This window comes from Astatotilapia calliptera, chromosome 12 (genome assembly GCF_964374335.1).
Source record: "Astatotilapia calliptera chromosome 12, fAstCal68.1, whole genome shotgun sequence".
Classification (NCBI taxonomy): domain Eukaryota; kingdom Metazoa; phylum Chordata; class Actinopteri; order Cichliformes; family Cichlidae; genus Astatotilapia; species Astatotilapia calliptera.
Genome location: NC_137433.1, coordinates 4427477 through 4451164, shown reverse-complemented (window position 1 = coordinate 4451164; position 23688 = coordinate 4427477). Strand labels below are relative to the sequence as shown.

The 23688-nt window shown below is 42.4% G+C and overlaps 3 protein-coding genes across 4 annotated transcripts; 2 read left to right on the top strand and 1 right to left on the bottom strand.

Annotated features, from left to right (window-relative positions):
• Window positions 1-11: 11 nt before the first annotated feature.
• LOC113032924 (potassium voltage-gated channel subfamily V member 2-like) lies at window positions 12-4351 on the top strand. Of its 2 annotated transcripts, none has more exons than XR_013912413.1 (2): window positions 12-1605; window positions 3027-3114. XR_013912413.1 is itself a non-coding variant. In XM_026186059.2 (2 exons), the coding sequence occupies exons 1-2, from the start codon at window positions 178-180 to the stop codon at window positions 3291-3293; spliced, it is 1602 nt and encodes a 533-aa protein (XP_026041844.1). In that variant the 5' UTR covers window positions 22-177; the 3' UTR covers window positions 3294-4351. The 2 variants fall into 2 exon arrangements, 1 of the variants encoding a protein (XP_026041844.1); XM_026186059.2 differs by having other exon boundaries at window positions 22-1512; window positions 3027-4351.
• Window positions 4352-11805: 7454 nt separating this feature from the next.
• On the top strand, window positions 11806-13646 carry LOC113033838 (purpurin-like). The gene is made up of 6 exons (XM_026187972.2): window positions 11806-11939; window positions 12127-12241; window positions 12604-12740; window positions 12832-12944; window positions 13027-13239; window positions 13349-13646. The coding sequence occupies exons 2-6, from the start codon at window positions 12128-12130 to the stop codon at window positions 13357-13359; spliced, it is 588 nt and encodes a 195-aa protein (XP_026043757.1). The 5' UTR covers window positions 11806-11939; window position 12127; the 3' UTR covers window positions 13360-13646.
• A 742-nt stretch (window positions 13647-14388) lies between these two features.
• Window positions 14389-21554, bottom strand: idua (alpha-L-iduronidase). Its single transcript, XM_026187971.2, has 14 exons — window positions 21206-21554; window positions 20214-20354; window positions 19959-20041; window positions 18670-18777; window positions 18247-18342; window positions 17637-17839; window positions 17270-17449; window positions 16662-16878; window positions 16350-16559; window positions 16125-16246; window positions 15303-15428; window positions 14926-15002; window positions 14697-14797; window positions 14389-14604 (listed from the first exon to the last, which is right to left on the bottom strand). Exons 1-14 carry the CDS (start codon window positions 21343-21345, stop codon window positions 14504-14506), a joined length of 1905 nt encoding a protein of 634 aa, XP_026043756.2. The 5' UTR covers window positions 21346-21554; the 3' UTR covers window positions 14389-14503.
• Window positions 21555-23688: the final 2134 nt, after the last annotated feature.

Here is a 23688-nt window from a genome sequence, read left to right as displayed (position 1 = left end):
TGGTATTTATATGTCCTGTAAGCATGCGGATCCTCTCAGTCAGCAACATTAACAGGGCCATGAGGCATCCTGCTTGTGTCCTCCACTCTTAGGTAAAGGGGGTATTAGACTCCAGTAATGCTGGTCAGTCTGGCTGCTCTGTGTGTTGTGTAGTTTTTGAGGGTGGAGCACAGGAAGATGGGGAGCACCAGGAAGGTGGACAGCATACCGAACAGGAGACAGAGTCTCTTCCCCAACTACAAAGTCACAGATTCTGATCTTAATCGAAGACCTTCTGAGATCGTTTACCCACTAGCAAAGGAAAGCTGCGTGAAAACGTGGAACTCTCTGCAGGAGCTCAGCAGGGACATCTACGACATTTATGCAGAGTATGAGGACGAAGAGGATGACAGTACTCCATACGGCTTCACCAAGCACATTTCCCCCTCCAAGAAGAACTATGTGATCAATATTAATGTAGGAGGGAAGCCCTACAAGATAGCCTACAAGATGGCAGCGAAGTACCCCAAGACCAGGATAGGGAGACTGGCCACGTACACAGACCACAACATGAAGCTGGACCTGTGTGATGACTACATAGTGACCAGCAACGAGTACTTCTTTGACAGGGACCCAGATGTCTTTCACAGCATCTTCAACTTCTACAGGACGGGAGTGCTCTGGATCAAGGACGAGCTGTGTCCCCGCAACTTTCTGGAGGAGATCAACTACTGGGGCGTGAGGATCAAGACCACCCACCGCTGCTGCCGCATCGCCTTCGAGGAGAGGCAGGACGAGCTCAACGACCAGCTGAAAATCCAGAGGGAGCTGGAGGCAGAGATAGAGATAGAGGAGAACGAGGAGCTGTTCCACGACATGTTCATGGGCCAGATGCGGCGAGCCATCTGGAATTTGATGGAGAAGCCTTTTTCATCTGTGCAGGCCAAGCTGATGGCTGTGGCCTCCAGTTTGTTTGTCCTGATCTCCCTGGTGGCCATGACCCTCAACACGGTACAGGAGATGCAGTACAGAACTGCTTCAGGTCACCTCAGCGGCAAGACATACTGGGAGTGCGTGGAGTCCATGTGCATCACCTTCTTCACCATGGAATACCTGCTGCGTCTCATATCCACACCCGACCTCAGTTCCTTCAGCAGGAGCGTGCTCAACACCGTGGACCTAATCGCAATCCTGCCTCAGTATCTGCAGTGCATTCTGGAGATCTTTGACAGCCAGGATAATTACGTGAAGCATGAGGCTGACATGCAGGCGGTGGGGCAGGTGGGAAAGCTGGGGCAAGTGTTGAGGATCATGAGACTGATGCGGATCTTTCGGATCTTGAAGCTGGCGCGTCACTCCACGGGTCTGCGGGCGTTTGGCTTCACCCTGCGACAGTGCTACCAGCAAGTGGGCTGCCTCTTCCTCTTCATCGCCATGGGCATTTTCAGCTTTTCTGCTATGGTTTATACCGTGGAGCACGACATGCCACACACAAACTTCACCAGCATTCCTCATGCATGGTGGTGGGCAGCTGTAAGTGCATGTTTGTATTGAGGGGTATAATGAAGAATGACTACAGTATGAAGTAATAACAGAAAGGGTAGCAAATATAAACTTTATCATAAAGTAAGTATTAATGCGTCCTGTCCTTGAGTAACTCGTGTCTCAGTGCAACATTATTAGATTACACTGGGCAATACCACCTTACAAAACAAATGAGGTCAGCTCTGATTAAGGACATGTCTCCCTGCGCTTCCTAGGAATTGTGTATTGAATATTTTGTGGGGCACCTTGTCAAGTTTTAGAGGGTGGAACAGTCATAACTCCAGTAGTGTCTGTGCTGGAGTTTAAGAGGTTAACATCTTGATTCACAGAGTCTGCCTGCCACCATGAATAAACCCATTAACAGATCCTTTCCCTCCCTCCCCTAAACCAGGTGGTAGAATCTTACATCTAATCCAAAGGAAAGAAACAATAATCCTCTGAATGATAGTCATGTTTATAGAACTCTGAATGCTGCTCAAGGCTACCGACTCCCATTGCATTAATGTAAATTCACATACAGTGAGTCATCGAACCACCTACTTCTAAGACAGTTTACCTGCAGTCTGGTGGCAGGATACCTTATGAAAACTGAACTGGTGTCTGACAAAAGTGCTCATGGATCAAGGGGCAGCGTGGGTGCTTTCTAACTAAATGTCTGAATGTATTTACACAATACAGCCTGACTGTGAGTCTGTCAGCAGGAGGGGAGAGCAGTGAAATTCAGCAAAACTGAACCACTCTAGGGCAAGATTTATAACTACTACAAAGGTGGTTTGCTAGCCAGTGCATGTCCTGATGTACAAACAAATTGTCATGTGTCATCTCACCGTAAGTAGTCGTGTAGCAGTGATTATTATTAATATCTAATAATCAGATGTAATAAGTAGTGGCATGGTGTGTTAACGCTGCGATGGGCTGGGGACCTGTCCAGGGTGTACCCCCTCCTTTGCCCCATGGCAGATGGGATAGGCTCTAGCCTGGAAGCAACCTGGAATTTGAGAAGTGGTGGAAAATAGATAGATGAACGTTTGCATTTTTTTAACATAATTATTTTTAGCATACCTACAATTTGCAGCACTGAGATATACAGAAGCATTTACAAACTCTTGTTCATGGACGCTGTACTCTAAAGAGGAGGCCAGGCTTGTTGTTAGGACGGTTAAGAGAGTTACAAAAGAAAGTTCTCTTAACACTGTCCATAAGGTTGGCTGTAATGTACATTCTATCTTATGGCCAACAGGGGGCATCTCCTGTTTAGAAGTGAGTGTGAATATGAGCATGCTGCTCACTTCATCTATAACCTCAGTAAACACTTTCCTGGTGGCCTCAGTCATTCGTTTGAAGGCGTATTTAATACAACATGATGGTTTAGATTACAATAGGCAGCCAAAAGCAGAGAAAGCTTTAGGTCAGTTTAGCTGGGCCCTGGCTAAACGTGCCTACTGTTTATTTCTGGGATGTTTTTTCCATCAGCACTGACCGTTTTCCTGTCTTCGCTGCAGGTCAGCATCTCCACTGTGGGCTACGGAGACGTCTATCCAGAGACCATGCTAGGCCGTATTTTTGCCTTCATCTGCATTGCTTTTGGAATCATCCTCAATGGCCTGCCCATATCTATCCTCTTCAACAAGTTCTCAGACTACTACTCCAAACTCAAGTCCAACCAGTACACCGCCTCCCTGAAGAACCGAGGGAAGGTGAAATTTGGCAAGAGGACGGTGAAAACCCTGGAACACTGCTTTGGAAACCACCAATGTCATGCACACTGATTGTTTCTTCTTTATAGAACAAACTAATATGCTTCACTGTGAAACTAGAACAGGGACAAAAGAAAAGAAAAGAAAGAAACCACTCAGCTTACTGGAGTGGGGCGCTCCAGCTAGTTGGCAGCTTTTGTGAGGGAAGCATATGGCTGTCTACACCCTCCAGACTAGTTAGCTATTAAACTGAGTTCAGAGTGAAAATCTGGCACACAGTGTGCCGAGAAGAAGGGGAAAACTGGTCCCTTTAAATTTTCTTACAGGAAATTATATTTTTATTAAGGAATATTCAAGCATTAAAAGCATAATTTAGAAATATTTGTTTCAAGAATACCACAAATGTAAACATTCTTCAAATCTACAAGATATTTTGTCAACTATGCACTATATCAAAAGAGAGACAAAGAGAAACGTTTGTGGCCAACATTTATTAAATTGTGCACATCTACAGTATTTACCCTTGGTGCAAAAATGGGAATAATTCTCTCCGTAAAAGCATCTAGTGTGTAAAAATATGTTTACATATGATTGTTTTATCCATGCTGTGAAGAGGTTGTTTTTTTTTAACTTAAAGTCAAATTAAAATGCATAATTTTTAAGTGAAATGTTTTAAAAGCAGTACTCTTAATTTCCCAGAGTGAAAATCTGTAATCTCATCAACATCTAAATGTTTGGATAAAGAGGTCAGAGTTCACCTGGATACCTATAGAATGAATGAAAATCCTTTAATCCTTTTCTCTCGGGCATAGGCAGGGCATAGGTCCTTATACACATCTACAGTGTAGCTCAGTGAAATTTAGGAAGAGACGCTTTTAAGAGGCAGCTGAACAAAGTTTCCTTTCCTTTGCATCTGAAGTGCTTTAAATCAGTGTTCACACAGGTGATCTGTTTACTTGGTGAACTTTGTAGTGCAGCGCTGCTTTTCATGTGTTTGCAGTATTCGGTCATTTTGCAAATCTGCATGCAAAGCAAGTAAATCATTCCGCCAATGTACGCGGTATGATTTATTGGCTTTGAGACATATGCTGTCTCAAACACTGTTTTCAATAAATGCTGTTTTCCTCACAGAGAGAGTCTCCTCAGTGACTGATTGTAAACAAGTTCATTTAAACTGCACTTTTCAAGAACAAACATCACAGGGCTTTGCAGTACAAAATAGGATACAACAGTTAAAACTACAAATGGATAAAACCAATTAAAGCAAATCTCACACATGTGGGTCTTAAAGGGGGTTTTTTTGTTAAAAAAAAAAAAGAAGGTCCAATTACTGGAAGCGAGTTTCACAACTTGGGAGCCACAACCTCAAAATCCCAGTCTCCTGTTGTCTTTAACCTGGATCTAGGAATACATTAAAAGAGCTGGTCGGATTACCTCGGAGACCCAGCAGTTACATATACAGCTGTAGTCAGAAGTTCACATGTACTCAACATGAACATCATGGTAATTTTGGGCCCTTAACAATTTATTTGAACTGTTCTTTTTCCAGGTTCTAATGATTGGACAGCAAACATCTTTAATGACTTCTGGATTTTTCCTAATACACACAGGGTCAAAATATACATGCAGACTCAAATATATACACATGTTCTCTTAAATCTTTAATAATTGGTGCTGAAGGCTCCACACTGTCTTTTAACCTGACAAAGCATTTTAACTTCTTAGTGATCATGACTGACCACAACTTGTAGCTTTTCCTTGGAATTACCAACACTCAGAACAATGGGAGATTTCAAGGAACTCGGTGTCTAATCTAAGAACGGAAATTGTAGATTTACACAGGTTGGGAAGGCCTCTTTCTATATGTAGGTACATGCTGTTCAAATGTGACATCACTTTGCTAAATTCTTGAAAAAACACCTGAACTATCAATATCAGATGAGGGGAAATTGGTTAGGATTTTCAGGAACAACTCAAGAACCAGCCAGACTCAAACTGCTGGAACACCAGCATTACTGTCCACAGTGAAGTCAGTTTTATATTACCATGGACAGAGAGGGTGCTGACCGAGAAAGAAGCCCCTGCTTTAAAATCAACATCGAGGCAAATCGAGCCTTCTAACAAATGTTTTATGATAAGAATGAACAAATATCAAGTGATTCGGCAACAATGATAAGAGGTATGTTTGGAGGAGTAAAGGTGTGGCTGTCAAAACTAATACTGTACCAGCTGTCAAGCATGGTGGTGGTAGCATCATGTTATGGTGCTGTTTTGCTGCCAGTGGTTGTTACATTGCACAAAGTTGATGGAATAACTAAGAAGGAAGAATACCTTCAAATTCTTCACCTCAAAACAGCTAGAAGGTTGAAACTTAGACAGAGTTGGGTGTTCAAACAGGACCATGATCCCAAACCGAAAATAAAACTGGTTTAAAATGAATAAATCAAGCTAACGCTAAGTATTATTGACATATTTAATAATGGGCTTGGGTTTTGATTTTCCATTTAGCTCATAGACCTTATTTCTGTGGAAAACGTGGATTATGAAGTATTATTATTATTATTATTATTATTATTATTATTATTATCATTATTATTATTATTATTATTATTATTATTGCTGGATGGCAGCATCAGTAAGGGAATGAACCCAGTGTTATGTCTGTGCTTCAAGTCTGAAGAACAGTTTCTACATTATTTTCAGATGTAGACAAACTCTATGACTGAATATAGACAGATAAAAGAAGATCAGATGTTTGCATTTAATTAGAAAAACAGTCCACAGGGTGGCACAGCACTGTTACATGGAGGCATGGTTGAGGAAGTTGAGTAGTTTAGTACATATCACAGCACAAAACAGCATTTGCAATGCTAAAGACATTTCGCATCAACTTTATTTTTGTTTTATTGTATTCAGTACAGAGTTGATTGCTTTTTATAGTTTTTCTCTTCAAATATTTTTATTGTGAAGCACAAATAACAATCACAAATTGTCCCATAGACTGACATTGCTTCCTTTTTACAGTTTTGGCATCAAGAAAAGGGGAAAAACAAAGCGAACAACAACAACAACAACAACAAAAAAACAAACCCAAACTCTTTTTATAGTTTTTATCAACTACACTCTTCAAAAAACTTAAACACATTCGGTCTAAATGAGAAAAAGACATCATGCTCATATCTGTACAGTTATGGACAGGTTGATGTGTTTGGAACAAGTAGACGGGCTAGTCCATTTTGCTGAATTTTCATTGCAGTAGCTCAAAAATAGTGAATACATGAAAATGTCGGGGCATGTTCCTAATGCGATGACGGATGGTGTCCTGGGGGATCTCCATCCAGATCTGGACAAGGGGATCACTGAGCTCTTGGACAGCCTGAGCTGCAGCCTAGATCAGGCGTGGGGAACTCCAGGCCTCAAGGCTGAAGAGGACCACTTGTTCCAGAAGGTGGCAGCAGTTCACCAGCGGCAGAAAGACCTAAAGAAGAAGACACCTCTGCTCTTCCTCCTGTTGGTGCTAAAGTGACCTCTGCTGTTAATCGTAAGCCTGCCGTGAAACTATGGTTCCTCCGGTTGCAGTGTCACCTCTGATTAAGGTTTGCATTGACACACATTTTGTTATAAAACTAGTGTTTTATAGTCAGACGGCACAAACCGCCGTCTTTTAGGCTGCTAGTTAGCTACCGAGAACACGCTAACCTGCTAACGTTTAGCAGGGGCATGCTAGCTGTCAGCTGTGTCACTAAAACTATGAATGAGCAGCTGCAGCCTGAGTTGTACTGTTGCTTGATTGTGCCGTACAGCTCAGCTTGCACTGACCGTACATGTGTGCGGGAGAACAGTGACTGTTACGGAACATCACGCTTGATTTGACTGATAGTTAATACAAGCTGCCTTCATTTAAACGCCGCAGCGCTAACTGGCTGGTAAAGTGGAGTCACCGGAAATGACTAATTCTAAAAATGTGTTGTTTTTGTATTTGTCTCTGCATCAAACAAGTTTAGCTGCTGTTCGCCTTCTACTTCAGTTGTCAGCTGTCAGAAAACTCTTGTTTTGGAGCGAAGCTGTTGCCCCCTACTGGTCATACTGTGAATGACAGGTGGATAAGGTTACTGTAGACTAGATATTTTTTTACTGGAACAGTTACTCTTTGTGCCCTGTCGTTAATGCCCTTTAAATCCTCAGTCAAATGTGGGTTTTGTACTAATGAAAGCTCATCAGGTGTAGCGGCTGGTGTTAGAAAATACAGCCTCAAAATGATAAATACTTTAATCCCACAAGGGAAGTTTGTGTTACAGCAGCAGGATAAAGAATACAAATAGTACAGTCTTTATTAAACATTGAGCAAACAACAAAGTTAAACTAAAAATGCTGCAGGCGCCTACTAAGGGCATTATTCTATGAGAATGCAAAAATGTGTATATATATACTACAGACTGACACTGTGTAAGACAATAATGAATATTGCATTCATAAATAATATATACACTATAAATCTACAAAACAAAAAGCTGTGTGACGGTATAATACACAATATCAGAATATTTCAATAAATTTGCCATAATTGAAATGTGAATCTATTAAAACAAGGTGCATTATAACTGTTAAGTATAACTGCTTAACACTTTGGTTATTGTTGAACTAAAGTGTAAACTTAACCCTTCAGGAGCTGCACCATGCTGTCATATAATAAAACTGAAAAATATTTTCTGTCTTGGATCAAGCTTTTTAACCAGCTGCTTACAGCCTTGTTTTTCCACCATGTGATCACATCAGTCACTTCCATCCACGTTTGCCCTTCCTGTCATATGGAGGTGCAGTCAGCGAGTTCCCCAGCGATGCTCAGTGGAGTCATTTTACATTTGGGTCACACAACACCAGCTGCTAGTATCTCCCTCTTTATGGCAAGGTTTTACTCGGTGGTGTGTTTTTTGCCTCAAGTGGTGAAACACCTTTTGTTGTTTCCACTTTTACTGGGAACATTTTTCCTCCTGTGTTTTGTTGGAGGGTTTTTGAAGTAGCTCGCTTTTTAGGTACCAAATGGTCATCAGAGGCTGATGGATGGCTCTCACTGTCAGACATAAATCATTTATCATTTACAATTGTATCGTTTTTTTTCTTTTGCGGCTGAGCCGGCTCATTGTGGAGTTTTTGACACTAACATGTACACATTTTCTATTGCAGACAGCCAGGTACTCAGCTTTGATTGCTGGGATCATATATGGCAAAAGGAGATATGGTAAGTTGTTACTAGAACTGTCCTTTACTGCAGCTGTGTAGTGTAATGAGGTCAAACACTTCCATTCATTGGGCAGAGCTTCTTATATACTACGTGCTGTGTAAGACAATAGTTGTATCTCATAAATCAGGAAACTGCGTGTCTTTTTCTTCCACCTCAGCTTAATAAATGTTCTGATTTGCTCAGATCACCTGAAGCCTATTGCAGCGGAAGAGAGGAGGATTGAGGAGGAGGAGAAGAAGGTCCGTGAAGAGCAGGAGCGCATCGCCAAGCAGCTAGCAGAAGGTACCTTGTTCACGCAGACATACTGTACAGCTCACATGTGGACGTCTCAATCACGACTGCATTGTCAAATCTCATATTTTGCTCTCGTCCTCACAGCAAATGAAGACAGCATTCTGAAGTAAAGCGTTGGAGTGCTGTTCCAGGATGTCCACGTCCATGTGCAATTTCCAACCTCTTCCACTCTTTCTGGAGTAGCTATGGCAAAATGGGGTCACTGCCACTCAAAAACACTCCTATTTTGTGGACATGTTCACCGTTACCTTTGATAATACAGCAGCCCTTTGGTTTTCCAGATATTGTGATTTAATGTTAGTCATGGATTATTGAGTAAAGCTTTTGAACTCTTAATGCCATATATGCACTGTGGTCTTTGTTCTCCTTCAGTCAACTGAATTCCCGATTGCTTCTGCATTAACACTTTTTCATATTAAATGTAGAAATATATCATTATTTACAGTTACCTTTTTTTTTGTTTTACTGCCAACAACTTTTTGGATCACTGGTTTCCATTTACAACATCGACTTAAAATTTGCACAGTTGTCTGGGAACCATTTATGAAGGGGTGCTGGTTAGTTTAGTAAACCTCTCATTTCTTCTTCAGAAATGCTGATGAAACACGGAGTGCATTGATTTATTTTTTTCCTCCACTTTCGTGCACCTCCGTAATGCTGCTCTGTGTAAGTTGATGATGAAAGCACTGTTCCCTCCAACCTCACTCCAAGAGCACAGGTTGTCAATACCCAATTTATACAAATCCTGTTCAATCCAAGGAGCTTTTGAGGTATTATGTCCACTTTCTCCAGCCTTCACTTTAAGCTTTTCAATAAAGACATAAGAAGTATAACTCTGTGTGCGTGTGAACCACATTTCTTTAAAATAATTTAACAGGTGGTCACACGTCTGCCTGAGAACTAACTGGCAACATGGCTGAGGTGATCTGTAGTTTTTGTTACAGTGGAATGACTTATCCTCTTAAATCCTTTTGCCAGGCATTCACAATCTTTTCTTTGAAAGCCTGAAAGAGCCTTTTAGATGTTGGCACGGTGACATGCCACCAGGCCCTTGATGTCAGTTTTAAATAAGACAGCCTGGAACACTTTATTATAATTTTATAGATTTAAAGGTAAAAATTTACTTATTTTGTGGCTGATCTTTAATTTAGATTTACTTATTTAAATGCATAAATATGACTCCAAAGTTTGAGTCATATGCTCTTTATTTGAGATTCACATGTCTGTCACTCTGCTCAGTCCTGCTGTATTTCTGAACCTGTGGAAAAGTTCATACTTATTGTCTAAACTTCCCATTTAATTAAGATTACAGTTCATGTGGAAATTCATTTTCACTTTTAGTGTGACCCACATTGGTTGGGTGTTAAAACAATTTTAACAACCTCTTACTTTTGGTTTAATTGCATCGCCTAAAAATAATTTCTATTGTTTCCAAAGTCCAGAGTTATGTCATTAATTATTTTCACTAATGCACAAAAAGATAGTTTTGTAAAATGAAATTTTAATTGGGAGAAAAGTGAATGGCTAGTTGAGTATCAAAATAGTTACTGCAGCCTATGATTAAATAAGACGGATGCATATATTTCTACACTCAGCTGCTTGTTATACAACTTGAACCAGTCATCAACCTGACATGGCTCTGGTCCAGATCTGATCAACCTGAGCTCCCTTCCAGTTAAGCAAGTGCGCGTCTGTAACAGGATCATTTAAACCTGTCGTTTGTTTTCAGATTAGAGATGCAGAGTTAACACTGCTGACACGTGACTGGTCACATCAGTGTCGAAGATTTGACTGCATTTAAAAAGGTGAGGACGTTGGGCACAAAGGTCTTATGTAATATCTTCAGGACAGGTTATTGTTAGAACGACAACAATGACAGGGCTGCCAGAAAAATGCAGCCGGATTTACCGACACACTACTCGTCTTAAATTGGCTTCCTTACCTTACAAAAATATCTCCCAAGAGCTGTTAGAGGGATTACAGTGATCTGGTTACGTTTGGATTCTGGGACACAAAAACTGAAAAAACAAAACAAAACCAGTTGCTCGACATTTGACTCCAAAATTTGTAAAATCAAAAGAAGAGCTTTTCTTTATCCTTTTTTCTTCTAAATAAACCATGTAGACGATATATAATATCGTAAAGTGAGCGCTTTTGGAATATAACTTCACCTTGATACCTGTAAAACAGAAGCTTGTGCATTTTTAGACCTCTGCACATGCAGGATGCATAAGTGGTGTAAACTTTCTATAATGCAGCTCAGCTGTTTCCTGTGTGACACATTGCAGGGCGAAGCTGAAGAAGAGACAGATTACTTAACCAAGTAAGTGGCAGCAGCCGGGAACACCTGAGCCTGTGCTGACCTAACATGACCCAACATCCAGTACATATATATAATTTTTTTCTTTTTTTGCAGTTTTACCAGTTGTACATTTGTACTGTTTGTTGAAGGTGGAAAACAGATTTTTGATTTCTTTCCACTGGTTGTTAAAGTTTAAGAACTCACAAAATACATAATTTTAGGTTAAAACATCCTGAATAAAACAGAACAGGCAAAAAGGCTAAAGAGACGGAGCAGTAATGCTTAATGTACAAATAGACTTGGCAGAACAAAACACTAAGTTAATTAGTGCAGTGATTTGTTTTATCGTGTTAAATTAATATTAATAATGATAACAGAAAGCATTAATGCTCTTGGAAAAACTGTCCCTGTTCAGGGTTTTGGGAATATTTTGAACACATTTAAAGGAAACACAGATGCAGTAGAAAGACAGAATCTCTCTTGAACCCTGCATCTTTCTCAGGCTGGGTAAATCTGTACACTTTATACATTTTCATGTATCCTCAGGGCTAAAAATACATTTGCCTGCTCATGTAAACACCTTTGCTGTGCATACGTGACCTGCGGCTCAGCCAGCCTTATCCTGCCGGGCATCTGTTATCTTGTATTCCATTATGTAGCCCTGCACTGAATTACATAAAGCCTGCTGAATCTGGGGGTTCATCAGCTTACGCCGGCGGATTTTGTTAACTGGATAAGCCGTAGATTTAAAATCTGAAAATAAGCAGCGAGCCTGTCTGTGCGTCGGGTATAAAAGGCTCACACAGCGTCTTCTCACCACAGTTCACTGCAACAACTCTGCACTGAAAACGTCTTGTGGCTTCTTCATTCCCTACTTCAGGTAAGGAGATGCTTCTTTTAAGGGACTTGCTCAAATTTTTACAAATAAATATGGAGCTCAAAGAACAACCCTTTCTTGTTCTTAAACCATTTATGAGGATTTTAGTGTCAAAATGATTTAGGAATGCTGACTTTACACCTTTATATAAACAAATCATAATACAGTGTTAATTTGGGTTTTGCGTTAGGATGAATTTTCAAATCTTTGCTCTGGTGATGATGCTTCTGGCCTGTGTGGAGCACAGCCTGGCCTCCTGTGTGGTGGACAGCTTCACAGTCAAACAGGACTTTGACCCCAAAAGAGTGAGTACGCAAATGTGTCTTTTAAGGATACTTCTTAACCCTTTCATTACGAGATCAAAAATTGAAATATATTCTAAGACTTTTTCTGTGTATTTTTGAACTTTCTGTAATCTGAATTAGCTTGACTGTATTTATAGTAACACTGGTGTATAATAAGTAGTTGAAAAAATAACCAAAACAGGAACAAAATGATCAATGTGGCTCATGTATAAACCAGAACATCATCGGCATACAATCACACATATGAACTTATGAACTATGTGCTACTTACTGTGATATTCACACATTTCAGTGTGTATATCCATACTATAGACATGCCAATCAAAATAAAGCTCATCTTTGCCCTTTCTTCCCTATAACAGTACGCAGGGAAGTGGTACGCTCTGCAGAAGAAAGATCCTGAGGGTTTGTTCCTGCAGGACAACATCTCTGCTGAGTACACGGTTGGCGATGATGGCTCCATGGTGGCCTCCTCCAGAGGCAGAGTCACTCTCTTTGGGTGGGTATTTGCAACATACTTGGTAGCAGCTTCAATGTGAGGTCATGAATACGCTTGCATTTGCTGCATATTTCCTCTCCTCTGTATTCAGGTTCTGGGTTGTCTGTGCTGACATGGCTGCTCAGTACACAGTCCCTGACCCTGGCAACCCTGGTAAAATGTTTATGGACTACCAGGGCCTGGCCAGTTACCTGTCCAGTGGCGGTAAGCCTGCTCATCATGTTCTCTTTGTCACTCTGTCTTTCCTTCGTGGAGCTGGGACTAATTTCTCATTCCTGACTTCTAGGTGACAACTACTGGGTCATTGATACAGACTATGACAACTACGCCATCACCTATGCCTGCCGCACCCTGAAGGATGACGGAACCTGCGAGGATGGCTATGCTCTAGTCTTCTCCCGCAACCCCCGTGGCCTCCCCCCTGCCATCCAGAGAGTGGTCCGCCAGAAGCAGGAGGAAATCTGCATGGCCGGACAGTTCCAGCCTGTGCTGCAGTCCGGTATGTAAAACAAGGACTTGTGTTGAGGATTGTTTAGCTTAAGCTCTGATGCAGAGAAAGAATTTTAAGACTTAATCTGACACTTGTTCCTCCTCTCTGTTTTCAACAGGAGCTTGCTAAACAAATGCTCATCTGGGGCATGTTGAGCAACCCTACATTAAAGTGGATCCAAGAGAATAAGCCTGTCACATTCCAACTATGTGACCAACATCAGATAAATCCAATCCAATCCATAACCCTGTGAAAACTTTAAACCTGCCACGACAAAAATACAATTTAAATCCACTGGAAACTATTAGCGATGGAGTGGATATCATCAAATAACCAGCTGTATCAAACTGTCACACTGGTGGGTAACATCTGCACTGTGCCATTCTGCATCGGTGACAATAAATTTTGTAAAGAAACTTGTGGTGGCTTTTTATTTCCCTTAACTGCACTTCATATCTACTGTTCACTTATTTATCCAATCCCGTTTATTCACTCTTTTGAAGTGATTCGCTTGAAAAATTAGAAACCCAAATTTTTGAAGTCACAGAGGATGTTTCCTCCAAGGCAGAGGAGAAAGAAAGAAAAGGATGTGTTTAAAGAAAAGTCCTAAAACTTGTGCTTATCTCATCTGAGCCTTAATCAAATCAGCAAAGATGTACAGGAAAGAGTTTCAAACACCAACCAGGCAGAAATAGAACAACATTGTGGTCCCACGACTTCCCCCTGCACTTCAGATGTAGCAACACCCTCAGACAGAAACTGGTTCATCTCAATGCACTCCCAAACACAAGCTGAATAACACAATGTATGTTGTGCGGCGCGGTGAGTAGTGCTCGGACTCTAAATAGGAGAAACCAAACAGCCACCGTAGAAGAGCCACCTCAACATGACAACATCTGCACCTGAACGATAAAGGTCACTCTTTCAAGGATGCAAATGTCCACACCTTGGACCGAGAATACAGATGTTTTCAAAGAGCAGTAAAGGAGACGATCTGTGTCCACCATCTTTGACCAGACACCGGATATTAGAAACCAACAATGCAGTCTAGAGATCCCTTCCCAAGCGTCTCAAACCTCACTTACACCTTGCCTCAGGTGACCTCAACATGATGGGGTGGGGCGAGGATTCAGTGATTTCACACCTTGACTCACATGATTACAGCTGACCACATACAATGCTTTATTAAATACAAAATCCACCAATCCAAAAATTTACATTATATAAAACAATAACAAAACATAACATAACAGCCAGCAGACCAGATCTCGGACTAATGCTCCTCTGAATATCTCTCTGGCAGCGAGTACTCGCCGGGCCTTCCCCAGTAGTCCACAGCTCGAACTCTGTACAGACCACTAACCTCCTGGTCCACTACAGAACACAACAGAGACCATGATATTATTTCTCTGTACAGTCAGACTCTAAAGGTCTCAGATTTAGAAGAATTTAGTGTGAATTCTTACCTGGTGAATAAACATAAGAAGTAAAAATAGTGTTCTGGGTGCTGATTTTGCCGAATGCCTTGCCGCCTGTGGATAATTCCACTTCATATGTTTTGATGCATCTGCGAAGCATAACATAATAAAAGTGGTGTTAGCCTTACTAACGTTGTCCAACCTTTAAAGGATAAAGATGCATATAATACATTTTAAAGCAGAGTGAAATGAAATGTTTTGGATGAGAAACACCTACTTTGAATTGACACAGTGGTCAGACCAGATAATAAGGACTTGACCTTTAGTGATCCTAATGAAGCGTAACCCGTTGACCTGAAGAAGGTCAAATATAACGCAGTGTAAAAATATAAATCTGTGATTAATTTTATAGACAACAGAGCATTTAAAAACATACATTTATTACAAATTTAGCAAATAGACCTACTCATAAAAACTCGCCTTGGCTCTATAGACTTCTTTCTAGCTTAAAATTAAAAATATAATCAATTAAAATATTTTAAAGCAGCTTCAGCCTTCTTACTATTTTCTAATATTGTCTTTCAGACTCATTTATGACACGAGTGTAATATGAGATATTTTATCTATACAACATTGTGTTGTGTTGGTACTAACCTGGTCTGGCACAGCTTTCGGCCGGGCACAGACGTGGATGAGGAGGACGGAGGGCACCGGCAATTTGGCTTTCAAAATCAGACTGTCTCCTGCAGGAACGTCCAAGGGTCCGTCAGTGTGGGGGCCCTGAGACAATGACACATCAGGTCAACGCGTGTCTCAGTGCACTTGAGAGAGCAGGAAAAGGTCAAAGTGATCTGTCAAATCAGTTCAAGTCTTAAAGACTCACAAAAAAATAATCTCACAGGCATCAACTAGATAACAAAAAATGATGAGAGTTCATACTGGGAGGAAATCCATGCTTTCACAGTGTGGTGTGCAGAAAACTTCATCAAAAATAAAAAAAAATAAAGGCAGAGAAGCCTGTTTAACTCGGTGGAATGAGGGAATCATTGCACGGCGTAAAGTGTGCCACAGCCTTCGAGGCTCTTTCATGCCTGTCACGTGTGCTCACTGACAACCTGCTCTCTTCTGTAAAGAGAAAAAGGCACCAGTAGCTGTTCTGCTGATCTCTCGGGAACACCAATCAAGCCGCACGGTGCTGGGCTGTGACCATAGATGCCGCTAAAGAATATCAGGACCACATGCAATCCTGATGAAGTCCGATTTTGGCAGTATGCTCAGAAATGGACATTAACAACTCGCTCAAGGTAATTTTTTTAACTGACATGTGGTGATGATCAAGTCTTCCCCTAATTTTCTCTGAGTAGTGTATCAAACAGGATAGATAACTTTTAGCTTTCGTGTTTTGCTGTACACTGAAAAACATACAATTATAATTGCAGAAAACTAGAATATATACTGTCCAGCTGTCCTGTTTACCTCCACACTCCTGAGGCGTCTGAGCTGCTCTGCTGTGGGGTAGTCAGGGCTCCCCGTGTTCTGCCACAGCTCGTAAGGGTTGGTTACATTATTGTCCAAGTAATATGTGACATACATTAGACCTGGATAACAAACAGATAGCAAAGAGGAGTAAAATTAACCAAACAGACTTACAGAAATCATCACAGATAAACAGAAACACTCCAAATCCCTTGACAGTGTTACCGTTTTGTGCAGGCAGTCCTTTCAGTGAGACAGTGACATCGTCGGTGATGGTAGAGGTGCTGTTGTCCTCACTGTTGTACACCAACACTGCTGCCTGCCAGCTGTCTGAGCCACCGGGCATTACGGGTTTGTGGCTACTGGCGAGAACTCCCAGTGTGCCGTTGTGGCCTCCTGATGAGTTCACAACCTGAGCCAGAAGCTGGGTCTCTCCTAAAATTTGAATCACAGGGACACATACGAATTAAATCATGTTTAAACGATTCATCCCCTTTTCCCCCCGAGGGAACATGTGTTCTAGGGTAAAGATGTCACCTAGCAAAGCCAGCAGGGCCATGACTGTGAGGACGGGCTTCCTGATGAGTTGAACATGAGGCGGCTGAGTGTTGTTGACCTGGAAGCGGGCGGTCAATGTGCGCTGGGTGAAGGGGTGTGGGTGGTAGCTGAGGAAGGCATTGTCGTTGCTCAGCAGGGTGTAGTTGATGGTGCTGTTTGGGTTTGCCATCAACATATCCTGGTGCTGGTTTATAATCTTTTGAAGGTGGACAGCAGAGGATTTGATCAGGGTGATTTAACTGGCAGAGAGAAGCTCCTCGTAACACACCGACAACAAATTAGTTCTTTTATCCCATACACACATTTAGACTGGTCTGATGAATACATTTTATGAAGTTGTCGGGGTCATTTCTATGGGAAGAAGATCATACACAAAATATGGGGGCATTTGCTAATCTCTCCATTACCGATTAAAGTTTGATGTCCGGCAATTTAGAGCTGCCGTGCTCACATCAGCTATTTGGTGCGGTCCTTTTCAGGTTTAAATGAAAGATATTGTTCTAGACTGGACACTTCTAACAAACATAAATTCCCACGTGAAATATTTTTTTCCACCCATGCTGTTCATTTAAATGTCTTCGCCTCACCTTTACCACCATTGCAGCATAGGTCACATCAGCCCTCCACTCCTGAGGCCTGGACCACCCTACCAGAGGATCAGCCTCGTCATTGTAAACAGGCAGGCTGCGAAACTTAGGGAAATGCTCTTGGATCTCTCCTACAGTCTTGATCTCCTGCTGGAGGATGGGGAAGGAGTAGCCTCCTCCCTGTAAGATCGAAAACAGGAAGTCAGCCTGGAATTAAGCAAGTTTGTGTAGTAATAGCTATAGTTTTTCCTAAAACAGCTGAGTCTATGAACATAATGATAATTATATTTTTCTGGCAACTATAAGCACAAATCTAGAGCATAATCAAGGCTGCTTTGATTTTCTATTTGCTAAGAAAAGAAAACACCTTTTTGTGCAGGGCTATATAGTCCAGTCTGACCCCAGTCTCTCCAGTGAAGTAGTTGGTGCCGTTGTAGCAGTGCTGCAGCATGGCCCAGCAGTACGGGGAGTGTGGATGGGGGTGACAAGAGTCTCCTGGACCTCCAAACCTCAGGAGTGTACTGGCAGCACGCAGACCCTCAGAACAGGCGTCATAGTAGTTTAGAAACCCTTGAGAAAAAAATGATAATCCACAGCACAGCACTGTCATACTGTCTGGCGAGAACATTTGAATTTCCACAAATTTATAAAAGAAGCTCCAGAAGAATTGGTTTAGTGCTTTTAGGCAAAAGCAGCTCTTGGAACATAACTGCATAACTTCATATAATGTGTGTGCCCGTTTACATTCACATTAAATAACACTATTATAAACACAAGAGAAAATAAGTAGGGGGGGACCCCAGACTTACCTTTCATCAATGGTAACAGTTTACAAACACAAACACACACACACACACACACACACACACACACACACACACACACACACACACACACACACACACACACACACACACACACACACACACACACACACACACACACACACACACACACACAATGTCTCACAGGTTTACCTTGAATTGAGACAGTAACATTATCAAAGTCATGGTTGTTGGGCTCATTCCATGTTTCAAAGTTCCATCGAGAAACACTTCCCAGGCCATATTTGTCTGAAATTTACAACAAGCAACGACAGTCATCACAAAACGCATGAGCAGGGTGACACAGTGCAGATTAAGCCATTTAGTTTCAGCTAAATCACATGTTTACATGCCCGCCACAGTACATTTTCTGATTGATTTCTGAATACTTCAATTGGGACCATTTTAGTCAAAAAATGACTGTTATTCATTATTTTAATGCATAGTAATTTGTTATGGCTCTCCTATTGGACTTCACTGTTCTTCACTGTCGTCCTTTTTAATATTCTTATTGATTATGCAAAAAAAGTACGAAACAAAAAACTAAACTAACAATGTCTGCTTCAACTCACTCACCAATGTACCTCTTGGCTATGAGATAAACCAGATTTCTCCACTCGACCACTTGTGATTTATCCTCAAAATCAGTGAAGTAATTAGAGACACTTCCCATCAGTTCAAATCCTGCAACAGAGAACAGGAAAATCCAATTACGTTTTCTGATATACAAATTTCTGATGTTTAGCTAACAAATTAACTAAATGGTAAATGGACGTACATAGCACTTTTCTACCCTCCTGGAGCACCTAAAGCACTTTATACAACATGCCACATTCACCCATTCATACAAGCACTTTCTTCGGTGCTTCCTAACCTCCTAGAACCTGGCGTCCACATATGTGGACATCACATTTTGGGTTGTCTAGACCAAAATACACAACTTTGCAATACAAGGAACTGATAACCACGTACGAGGACACCATACTGCCACTCTTCTATCAAAATTTAAAACAAATGTCCTCATATGTGGATCTAATTTTTCTCAGAAACAAAAATCAGTTAAAAAAAATCATCAGGTAATTCTTTGTTTTTACATTAATCAGGTCCCAATCAGCCCAAATAGCAAACAGAAGTTAAAAATGCATGTTTGGGTCTTAGGAGGTTAAGCTAACATTCACATAAATTCATACTCCAATGAATGCATCGGAGAGCACCTTGGGGTTAGTATCTTGCCCAAGGATATTTAGCCTGCAGACAAGGGCAGCCAGGGATCAAACCACTAACCTTCCAATCAGTAGATGACCTGCTCTATCTCCTGAGCTACAGCCACCCCAAGCAGGCTAGGCTAGGCAAGGCTTTAGATTTTGTTGCAAGAGAATGTTTTTCTGTCATCTGACCTACTTCAAAATTGGCTGAGGTATTACTCGAGTAATAATAATAATGGACTGCATACAGCGCTTTTCGAGATCCTCAAAGCGCTTTACACTATTCATTCACTCTCACATTCACACACTGGTGGAGGCAGCTACAGTTGTAGCCACAGCTGCCCTGGGGCAGACTGACAGAAGAGAGTCATATTGCACCATCTGGCCATCACCAGTAGGTGGTAGGTGAAGTGTCTTGCCCAAGGACACAACGACCAAGACAGACAGAGCTGGGGATCGAACCGGCAACCTTCTGGTTACAAGATGAGCTTCCCAACCCCCTGAACCACGGTCGCCCGCGCTGGGTCAACTTTTGTGGTAGTCGTGACCACAGAAATTATGTTTTACTCTTCCATGACCTCATAACGAACAATAAAAAGGTATGAAAACAGATGACAAATGTACATCAGGAATAAATATAACAGGACTGTAGTACAGTACCTGGTTGAAGGCCATTCATCCATAATAGCTCTATCAGCCGGTCCAGTCTAGTGAAGTTATATTGAGGTTTTCCTCCAATATCTCTAAAATTAAAAAAAAGTTAGATGAGACCACTCTTAGTACTACCGTAAGTTATAACCTACAAAAACAACATTCAAAAAGCTTGTCTTCGATCGCGAGCGTGTTATAGCAAACATGACCCACCACATGTCATGCTACTTGCTACCTACTTGCTTGTTCATTTACTTCACTTACTGTGCAGTCACCAGCTCCAGCATCCAGTGTATCCTGACCTGCTGGATCCCTCCATGAGGAACAGAGCCCACATAGGCCAAATTCAGCTGCTGGTCAATGCTCAGGTCATACTCGTGGGCCTGCGTGTGAGGGAGCGGGGGGCTGGACACAAAACACAGACAAACATTTAGCTTTGTGCTATATCTACACACACTCACTGGGCATTTTATTAGGTACACCAGATTGGACCCCCTTTTTCCCTGAACTCACTTAGTTCTTCATGACACAGATTCAACAATGTACTGGAAACCATCTTCAGAGACTTTGGTCTGTAGTGACATGACTGGCATAACATAGCTGCTGCAGATTTGTCAGTGGGCTGGTGAATATGGAGGCTATTTGAGTACAGTGAATTTTCAAGACACCAGTTTGGGATGATTTGAGCTTTGTGGCACTGTGTGTGATGCTGGTGCTGACAGATGTGATCAAAAAAGGATGAACATCGCCAGCAACAATACTCAGGTAGGCTGTGTCGTTCAAATGATTCTTAACGTTTAGTAAGGGACCCAAAGCATGCCAAGAAAATATCTCCCACACCATGGCACCACCAGCAGCAGGCAGGGCCCTCATGTTGTTCATGCCAACCCTGAATGAGTGGCAGATACTGACACTCATCAGAGCATGCATCATTAATGTGTTCTTAGTTGTCAGAAATTTGGTCTGCTGCTGTAGCCCATCCACTTCCGGGTTTGATGTCTTGTGTGCTCAGAGATGCTCTTCTGCATACCTTGGCAGTGAGTTACTCCATAGTCTACCTTTCTCCCTTTACGCTCAGAGAAAGTCCTACGTGTTCCTAGTAAGTGCATCGTTTTTTAAATACTTCCTCTGAAGTATTCTGCTACAGTGAATATAAAAATAATTCCACAGTCAGTGTCCCGTTTCAGTGAATCTCTGCTTTCTGGCTGACACTTACTGCTCGGCGCTCACACGGGAAAAGTTAAAACTGGACCTACCAGAAACCAGTGCTTCTCCAGAAGTGTTTAAGATCTCCTGTCGGCCTTTGCACGTCAGCTGTGATAACATAGGAAGCGCTTGAAGTTTCGGAAATGCAAAGGAGCAAAGCTAGAAATGTAAACGTTTTCCACACCATCATATTTGCGACCCGCTAGCTTAAACGGCTACAATAAAAAAAACAAAAAACAAACACGGTGTGTTATAAAGAGAGTGGGGAAGTGTGACTTAAACGTCGTCTGTGAGTAAATAGGAGAAAAAGCTCTGCCATAGCTCAACTAGACACACTTAAGACACCAACAAGTGTTTCTAACAAACTAGCAAAGTGCGACTGCAGTCATGTGAACACAACAACGTAGATTACATGCGACAGTGTTGTAGTCTTTTAGGGAAGTGAGCGGTGCATCAGTTGCATGGATACAAAACCACTGCACATTCAATTAAACACAACATTCTGCAGAGTATCAATGATGTAGCTTCTTATTATATTATCGATTATTATATTATCGAGGCAGAAGATGGAGAACCAGCTTCAGCAAAACAACGTTGGTGAAGTCTGGAGAGGCCTCAGAACCATCTCAGGCCACAAACAGCAGAACTCTCTGCCTGGGAGGGATGTGAGATGGGCAAATGAACTGAATCATTTCTTCAACAGATTTGATTCAACCATGAGACAGTCTACAACATCGGCTGCAGACTCACCCACCCCCACTGCTGCTGTTCCACCTCAGACACTTCACACCTCCTCTATTCACCCTGCTCACTCCTCCCCACCCCCAACAACAGCATCCAATACACACTCATCCAATACACACTCAACACAAGGCTCCAGCCTGTCTCTCTCAACCACCCAGGTTAGGAGGGAACTGAGGAGGATTAATGGCAAGAAGGCAGCGGGCCCAGATGGCATCAGCTCGAGGTCAGGTCCTGCGCGGACCAACTGTGTGGGGTGATGGAGCACCTCTTCAACCTGAGCCTGAGGTTGGGAAGAGTCCCACAGCTCTGGAAAACCTCCTGTGTTGTACCAGTGCCAAAGACTTCACGCCCCAAGGACCTCAACAGCTACAGGCCGGTGGCTCTGACATCCCACCTGATGAAGACCCTGGAGCGGTTGGTCCTGGCTCAGCTTCGGCGCCTAACAAGCTCATCACTGGACCCACTTCAGTTTGCCTACCAGCCTGGCATTGGAGCGGATGATGCCGTCATTCACCTCCTACATCATTCACCTCCTACATCGTTCACCTCCTACATCGTTCACCTCCTACATCGTTCCCTCGCTCACCTGGAGACCGCTGGAAGCACTGTGAGAATCATGTTCTTTGATTTCTCCAGTGCCTTCAACACTATTCTTCCCTCGGTTCTGAAGGACAAGCTGGAGAACTCTGGAGTGGACCATCACCTCACTACCTGGATCCTGGACTACCTCACCGACCGACCACAGTATGTGAGGACTCAGGGCTGTGTGTCGGACAGGGTCGTCTGCAGTACGGGGGCCCCACAGGGAACGGTTCTGGCTCCGTTCCTCTTCACCATCTACACTGCAGACTTCTCCCACAATTCCACCCAGTGCTTCCTGCAGAAGTTCTCTGATGACTCTGCAATAGTCGGCCTCATCACTGATGGGGACGACAAGGAGTACAGAGGACTGACTCAAGACTTTGTGGACTGGTGCCAGCTGAACTACCTCCAGATCAACGCCAGTAAAACCAAGGAGCTGGTGGTAGACTTCCGCAGGCACAAGCATTCTCCACTGCAACCACTGAACATCCAGGGTATGGACATTGAGGCTGTGGACAGCTACAGGTACCTTGGTGTTCATCTGAACAACAGACTGGACTGGACTCATAACTCAGACGCCCTCTACAGGAAAGGGCAGAGCAGGCTGTACCTGCTGCGGAGACTCAGGTCGTTTGGGGTGGAGGGCCCACTCCTGAAGACCTTCTATGACTCTGTGGTGGCTTCTGCTATCTTTTATGGTGTGGTCTGCTGGGGCGGCAGCATCTCTGCTGGGGACAGGAAGAGACTGAACAGGGTGATCCGAAGGGCCAGCTCTGTTCTAGGATGCCCTCTGGACCCAGTGGAGGTGGTGAGTGACAGGAGAATGGCGGCTAAGCTGTCATCCCTGTTGGACAACGTCTCCCACCCCATGCAGCAGACTGTGACAGCACTGAGCAGCTCCTTCAGTGGGAGACTGCGGCACCCACGGTGTGGGACGGAGAGATTTCGCAGGTCTTTCCTCCCCACTGCTGTCAGACTCCACAACAAAGACTTTAACTGAACAAACACACACATCCACACATGTGCAATAACACTAAGTGCAATAATCTTTTCTGGCATCGTTGTATTTTTACTCAGTTGTATATAGCATTCGTATTCTATTTTTATCTTATTGTATATTTTTATTCTATTTTATTCTACTGTATATAGTATATTATTTTATTCTATTCTGTACAGCTGTGTACTGTATTTATTCTTATTGTATTCT